We start from the raw sequence: 8,082 nt of genomic DNA, 5'->3' as shown, positions 1-8,082 counted from the left end.
CATCAAGTAGCGAACCTAACTTCATGTTGTATCCTTCGACCAAGTCGTTTTGCGATGCGATGTCAGTATCGATTAAATTCAAGTTCTTCATGTTCTTGCGAAAACTAGACAAGTCAATGCGGTTAAGGCTCCTGTAGATTATGTCTCTCTTCTCGAGAAGAGGTTTGGGTAAGAATACCGAAATGTGTCCAACAATCTCATCTTCTGATCTGGAGATGATCAAATCTAGAATGTGGTGTGTCGGTTGCTCTACGTGCTGGTTGTAGCAATTCCATGAATTTGCCAGCACATGAGTTTTTATGATCATCTATGTGAAAGTTAAAATCACAAACTACCATAATTTGTCCCTTTTCAGTAGCCAACTGCTCAAGGATTGATCCAAACTCTTCAAAAAACAGTTTACTGGTGGAGCCGTTTTTCTTTAAAGGCAGTGGTCGATAGACAATTACAAGTCTGAAGGTTTTAGAGCTGGACTTAACCACAGCAACAATGTATTCAAAACTTCTGAAACGCCTTGAAGGATTGACTTTTGTAAGAAGAGACTTCTTACACAGCACTGCAACGCCGAAACCACGTTTTTCTAACGAAACACACCGAAAGACTTTAACCCTTAGGTGTGAGGTCGCTTTTCACAGCTTGATCTATGTTACCAGGGAGGAGCCACGTTTTTGAGACTAGAGGAGTGCGTGGAATGACAAGGTTACGATTTTGATACTTTCCTGTGGCCTTGTTTCTCAAAACATGTCTTTGTGGTGCGGAGCTCGATGTGCCATTCTCACAGGGGTTGTGCCAGGCGTGTTTGCACTTTGCGCGTCCCATTGAGAAAGGGTCCTCACAGCAGACAGACTTCTGCGATAAACAGTTTTGTTAATATGAATACTGTTGATTGCATTGTGTGTTAGGTGATGGTGCCAATGCAAATAACTTCTCTCAGAAATACGCACAGGAATATTACATGAGTTAACGGGTGGTGTGGAACTTGTCGGTCGTTGACTGTTGGATATTTGAGTAGAATAAAATATTGTAGATCCCGTATCCAAGCCAGGATTCACTTCAATATCTCCAGATAGTAGCAAAATCTTCCGTGCAGCTGTTACGTTAGAGTAATAGGCAATACGACACTTCGACAGTTTACGCTTTCTTGTGGCGAATCGCTTTTCCGCGTTTTAAGTTTGGTAAATTTGTTGACACTGGTGCAGGTACTCATTGTTCTCATTGTTACATATTTATTAGAAGAGGACGTTTTCAGTGATGACATTGGTTCATGCATTTATTTACTTAATGACCTCCAACTATTTATCACAAGAAAAAAACATGTACAAGCCAGTTGTTTTTAATACAACACTTCAACTTTTCCGGCTTCTAAGAAATGAGTGCCCATGAGAATTGACCCAGAATTGAAGCACTGGGTTCAACTCATAAGAAGTTTCTGGTTCTGAAATACGCTTTCAACAGGTATATTTCTCTTCTAGGCTTGTTTCAAAATAATTTAAAATTTCAGTGAGTATATTTTTTGTTTTAACGAGGCCACCAATTGTCAAGATATGGATACCTACATTTCCTACGAGCTCTCTATTTAGAACAAGTTATATTTAAAAACAACGCGCACATCAACAGATACCCTCCGAGAGCAAACGTTTTTGGGAATTTTTATGTGACAAGGGTGCAGCTGTAAAACGATCTAAATTAAAAGAAGGAAGGAAAAACCATGTACAAGCCAGTTGTTTTTAATACAACACTTTAACTTTTGCGGCTTCTGAGAAATGAGTGCCCATGAGAATTGACCCAGAATTGAAGCACAGGGTTCAAGTCATAAGAAGTTTTTGGTTCTGGAATACGATTTCAACAGGTATATTTCTCTTCTAGGCTTGTTTCAAAATAATTAAAAATTTTAGTGAGTATATTTTTTGTTTTAACGAGGCCACCAATTGTCAAGATATGGATACCTACATTTCCTACGAGCTTTCTACTTAGAACAAGTTATATTTAGAAACAACACGCACATCAACAGATACCCTCTGAGAGCAAACGTTTTTGGGAATTTTTATGTGACAAGGGTGCAGCTGTAAGACGATCTAAATTAAAAGGAAATAAGTTTATAAAAGTTGAAATACATCGAGTGAAGGTAAAACATGCATCGGTAACCACACCGAACATAGCTTTAAGAAGAGTGCTGGTGCTCTGATCTACTTAGACAAGGGTTTTTCAATGGCGTGCTCGCAATCACACGAAACATACCTCATTGCACCTGTCCCATTTTTGTAAAGAATCAGTAATAGTTGGCATTACAGCTGATCCAGTGGAGTAAAGTTTTTACTCCAGCAATTCCGAGACTTTTCCAAAAGTCGTACGATATCAAGCCAAGTCGGAGTGATCAAGACTTGTGAAAACTATCGTTTTGCTATACGTCAGTTAAGTCATTCCAATACAACTGTCCGAGAAAACAGAAACTTATTTTTATATACGAATTTTCCCTCTTCTCAAAGTCATCGGCGTAATCTCATCAATCCTCCTAGATATCAGCGCTGAATATTGAAGGACCATTGCATAGTAAGCAACATATGAAATCGATGATTTAAGCCAGCTATAAACCAGATAATGTTTGTTCAATTTTGGATTCAGAATTTGAAATTGTCCAAACAATGTAGGGGCCATTCATGCACTAAACCACGGCCCCCTTTCAAGGTAATTCACAAAGATTCAACAGAGATTCCTAAACGAAATTCGCAATTCATTTTTTGGCCTCCAAATTTGCATGAAACAAAAGCAAAGTGAGTTCTGTGAGCGTTTGTCAGACTCTTTTTTTCGTCAGTAATTTATTTTTTTTCCAACAGCATTGAAGTGCCTTCACTTGCATGTGATTTCCACTCAGGTTTACTGTGTAAGAGCGGTCTACACATCGCAATTGCCTTTTCTTTTTTCTTTACTGAAGCTCCGTTATCATATCCCTTGTTTTAAATCTCTTGAAACGTTACCCAAGTTCCACAAGGAGCAATTGTTCCTCCTCCTTGAAATTTGTTTTCCTGCTTTTACTTTCGGACATGTTTCCCACACAAGTTCATTAATTTACATGCAATTTATAATGCATGCTGATGATAACACAAAAAAAATTCGACTCGGATCGTTTACGTTCTAATAATGCAAATTAAACCAAGTTTAGACATGGTTTACAAAAAACTCGTCAAAGCCGTGATTGAGTCTTAAACCAGGTCTAACCTAGGCTTCGTTTAAATAATCTGCCCTTTGAGATTGTCGGCCCGGGCTTCGAACCCATGGCTCCAGCGCGGTAGTTCGAGGCTTGAAGCTTATTCAGTGAGTGTAACCAACCAAGTCTCTCCCTCAATAGAAGGATTATTCTTAATTGTCAATTTCTTCCAAGTGAAGAAAGTTCATTTTGAACACTGAAAGCTTGATAGGGATCATGGCAAAAATTTTTAAATCAAGCCTCAGACTTATTAAGACTTATTCAGCAATGATTATATATATACTGTATATACTAATTAGTTTTGGGAAATAATCGGCATATTTTCTAGTCAGTTGATCTTTATTGGTTAAGTGGATAAAACAGTGCCTTCAAAGTGGACGCGCCGGGTTCAAATCCTGTCCAGGGGCTGCTTTTACTGATTTTCCCTTCTTTTTCATACCACAAGTCCTGGGACAGAGTGATCAAAATGGAGGATAATACTTCATTTAAGGCAAACTGACAATGAAGGATATTCCTTCTTTTGAGGAAGAGATCGTGTTGGTGTGACGCAAAATTAAGATTTTGTTATCTGTCAGTGAACTGTGATCGGTTTTCGTTGGTTCATTGCAGTTTTCTTCATTTAAAACTAATGTTCTGAACAACAAATGATCGCTTTAACTTGGGCCCACAGCCTTAAAAAGCGGTAACTATGTCAGTAAAGACTAAATTTCACACTACTCACTTGCAGGGCAATAGTTCGCAAAGTCTACATCAACAAGATGAACCCGCGATTTTGGTTCTCAGCTGTTTTTCTGATGACAAGGATTGGTCTTATTAGTGCAGCTAACCAAGTTTGTAACAACGAAAACTCTGTTGCTGGCACGTTTCTTAAAGGCCACACTTTTAAAACATTGTGGGTTAAATGTCCATTGGAATGTGCCATCCTATGTGACCAGGATATCAGATGCCAAAGCTTAAATTTCATCTTTGGCGGCAACATTTGCGAGCTGAACAACAGAACGAAAGAAGCCAGGCCTGAAGACTTTTTACCCGATTCAACGCGATTCTACAGGAAGCGAGCATTCAACAGAGGTATGGAGCATTAATCATTTATCTAAGGAATTTTAAGAAGCGATTCTGTTTGAAAGTAACTGGGTAAAGGGTCTATCTCCGTTTGACGGGTGACATCTGTGGTTGGGAATGAGTTTGACTCGGATAAATTCACTCCGTTTTTGGACGCTAGGGGAAGGGGTGGTCGTGCTTTGGCTGCGCAAGCGTAAAATTCTTTTCTCTCGCCAGGACCTCATGAATCTGGGGCTCCTGTGCTCTTGGTTTGGTCTCGTAGAAGGCAGTACAAGTAGGATTCGAACTCGCTATCTCCTCATTTAAAGGCAAGCGCCATGACCACTAAAACACGGACGACTACGCGACAGAGTAACGGGGAAATGTCCATAAAGAATTGTGTGCGTGACCGGAAACGAGTTTTTGTGTTTTCGTTGCCGTATGACTCCATAACACCAAGTGATCTGGTGACGTAATTTGGAGGACTGGGATGAAAAGTTTTAACACCGTATCCCACAACCGCGCGCGGCCTTAGGTGTTGTTTCCAAACTCCCTGCAGTATTGCTATCGCCAAAACTCAACAGATCATTACGTGTCTACCACATCTCCTGCTACTGAATGAACATTCAAGTAGACCTGACAAGATCTAACCTCGCCTCTGCCATGTTAAATTCGAAAATAAGGCCGCGCGCGGTTGTGGGATACGGGGTTAAAATTTTTCTCCCCAGTCCTCCGAATTACGTCACCAGATCACCTGGCATATCTTACCGCGCCGAATTATATAATTTTATAATTCGGCCGTTATTGTTCAGAAAAAGTATTAAGTATTTTTAAATACCATCGTAGAAACTTGTAAGGCATCTGTTTCCTGGTTTTGATTGGAGCCAACGCCGCAACAACAGTTTTAAACGGTTAACAGCTATTCTACGATCGCACTTAACCATATGGTTAGGTCACGAAATTGTGGACATTGGACTTCGGACTTCGGGCTACGGAGTTCAACTGGATATTGACCAAGATATCGTAGCATAAAACATTATTCAAATACTGTGAATTTTAAAGGCAATCGGTTAAAATTCATTCGAACAAAGTGTAGGCTACCCGTAGCCTCTTCTTTATATATAAAAACGTCTAATTTGGGGACAGAGGCTAAACGGTTCTCAAGAGGAAAAGGTTCTTAAATGTTCTTTAAGGTTGGGTTGTGTATCAAAGAAAATGCATTGTTAATGTTAAAAAAAAAGTTAAATGTCCTCTTAGACTACAGTTTTCCATTTATTTTACCTTTATTTATGCTAACCACAAAGACAAAAACAAAGCAAATGAGCAAAATGAAGCAGACATTCTTCACTCTTTCTCAGTCTGGTTACTTTCTCAGTAACTTCTTAACAATTTGGTTCATCGCCTCAGCCTGAACGATCTTATGAACAGGTTCTGATAAAAAAAAGAGAGAGTGTATTAAAGTGGTTTCGTGGACTTTTGCTGAGTCGAAAGCCTCTAAATCTTAGTTAAAACTGAGGATTATCAAAAGATCATCAATATTGGGTCCGTATGGCATTTGCTACCACTCATCATTCATATTACGCTGATAGTTATAGAAGTTTTGTACATTTCGCCTGCAGTGCCATTGGGCTCAATTCAAGAGCTTCCTGCTGAATCGTGCGCCGAAATCGAAGCGAGTGAAGGATACAAAGTGGCTGACAGCAAGCACTGGATATACTCAGATGAAAATGGTGGTCAGGCGATCCAGGCTACTTGTCAAGGTCAATGCTAGTTATGAGTACTTTTTTTGAAAAATCATGTGGCAAATCTATCGTTGAAGATCTCCTACTCAGGTTTGACGCCATGCACTCGTAAGTAACTCAACAAATGAAATAAGACAGTAATGGGCGGCAAACCTGGAGCTTTTCCGCTGGCGTCTTTGAAAATTCTTCAGTTCCTTCCTTCGAGCAGCTATGACCATTCTCATATAGAATGTCATTTAAATACAACAAATTGTTGATTTCTTCACCGGATAATTCCGTTAACATTGAACTCTTTTGGGCTCAACATGTCTGTCATATCACAGCCCGACTGACAATATCTTTCTCTTCTCCCTACAAAAACATCTCGTTTTCAGACTAAATAATAGAACCATTTAAGGGGCAACGTCGTGCTAATTTCGCTGTTTTTAGGTCAAAATCTCAATTAGTACATTAGTTCACACGTACATCACTCCTGACAACCCACTAACGATATAAAATATATTTATGGCACAAAGAGCTATCCGTATTAATTTTTGGCGACTTTCTCAAGACACCTCCTCCAAACTTGAAAAAAATGGCCAATTGTTTCACCCTTCAATCGATTTACATCCTCTCCATCCTTGGCTGCAAACAAGAGAGAATGGCTTCAGTGCACTTCAATGGTTATTGGTATCAAAACTACAGCATTAGTTTTTGGTCTATACTGATGCAATGGCGTGACACTGCCCCTTTAAGATCGAATTCAAGTTGAAGTTTATTATTCACACTTATAATAAACTAAATGAAAAAAAAAAAGAAGAAGGACATGATAATAAAAGATTAAACTTACAAGAGAGAGTGCGTAGTGGCTAAAGAAGCCAAGATTTCGAGTAGGCAACTACCACGATGCAGGTACAAAATATTGCAATTAGAACAGGACAGTGAGTCACAGAGACGCCAGAGTTCATCTCGAATTCTCGGCTTGCAATAGAAAGGTCATACACCCATTCAAGGCAGTTGTTTGTTCAAGCTGTTCCTTTGTTTAGTTGATTGTTTTCATGACAATTTTTGTTGTTGATGATGTTGCACTGGTCTAAAAATGTGTATGACAAAGCGAAAGATAACTTATTTTCGTAACAAAATAATTTCTTGTTTTCAGAGGTGTGGCAAAAAATCAACGAAGATCCGGTTTGCTTTGGAGCTCGAGATGATCAATACGGTGCCTTCAACATGACTAAAACTGGAAATGTAAAGGCCATGAAGCTCGTGCACAGAAGCGGATCCATCAAATGTAACAGCATTGACGATGCTTCCTACTGGAGCTGTACCAACTTAAACTTCTATGCAAACAACACGTTTATGACGATCATCACAAATGCCAACAAAAAAGCCCTTCTGCCAACAGAGAAAGATATGGAAACGGTGAGTTTCTGCAACCAAAAAAAGCACTTTTACGTTCTCGAAGGAATTAATCAAGGATCATCAGAGCTTGTTCTAAGCAGCCATTCCAGTCCATTACGTTTGTTGAAGAACCAGGAATTGCAGATATGGTATGGACAGGACTGGATAAATTGTTCGGAATATGACAGCAGTGGCAAGGCAGACAACACTGGCACTACTTGTGTTGATGTATTTGCCTGGTACATGTGAAAATAAAATAAAACCTAAGTTTGCAGTAAAAGCAACTGCAGTTACTGTGGCTAACTATAGTTAGATTTCCGCCATGATTACAGTTTTTTTCTCGCAACTTTATTGTTTCTCGTCAGTGTTTACCGTGATATGCACAAACAAACAGAACCAGCCTCACTGAATTTAACTAAGCCAGTTTGTACCATTGTTGAAATAATAAAATCATGAAGCACTAGTTTGGGCTATTAGGATTTGTGGTTGATTCCAGTTGTGTTGTTTACATGTCATTTCTGCGGTTAACCTTAAGTTGCATAGGGAGTAAAAGCAAGTAATTGGTAAAACTACACAAAATCGACTCGACCGCCGTGACACAAGACCCTGAAAACGTACGTGCTGCTGCAAACATCACTTTTAAGAGGGGCGGATCTAGGGGCGGGGGGAGGCTTGGCCCCCTTTTCCCCCATGTATTTAAAGAGCTTCTGTATG

The 8,082-nt window shown here is 39.5% G+C and overlaps 1 protein-coding gene across 2 annotated transcripts in view; it reads left to right on the top strand.

Annotated features, from left to right (window-relative positions):
• The first annotated feature begins 1,296 nt into the window (after positions 1-1,296).
• LOC138029941 (uncharacterized) overlaps positions 1,297-8,082 on the top strand; it is an 8,775-nt gene continuing 1,989 nt past the window's right edge. Inside the window, exons 1-4 of one of the 2 annotated variants that reach the window (XM_068877788.1) lie at positions 1,297-1,455; positions 3,933-4,276; positions 5,866-6,006; positions 7,127-8,082. The exon at positions 7,127-8,082 is cut by the window's right edge and continues 1,989 nt beyond it. In XM_068877788.1, the coding sequence (XP_068733889.1) occupies positions 3,964-4,276; positions 5,866-6,006; positions 7,127-7,617 (945 nt within the window). In that variant the 5' untranslated portion in view covers positions 1,297-1,455; positions 3,933-3,963 and the 3' untranslated portion in view covers positions 7,618-8,082. The other variant, XM_068877787.1, reaches the window with a different exon arrangement.

Source organism: Montipora capricornis, chromosome 13 (assembly GCF_036669925.1).
Source record: "Montipora capricornis isolate CH-2021 chromosome 13, ASM3666992v2, whole genome shotgun sequence".
Classification (NCBI taxonomy): Eukaryota; Metazoa; Cnidaria; class Anthozoa; order Scleractinia; family Acroporidae; genus Montipora; species Montipora capricornis.
Note: the sequence above shows the minus strand (reverse complement) of the source record. Positions and strands in the feature narration are given on the sequence as shown.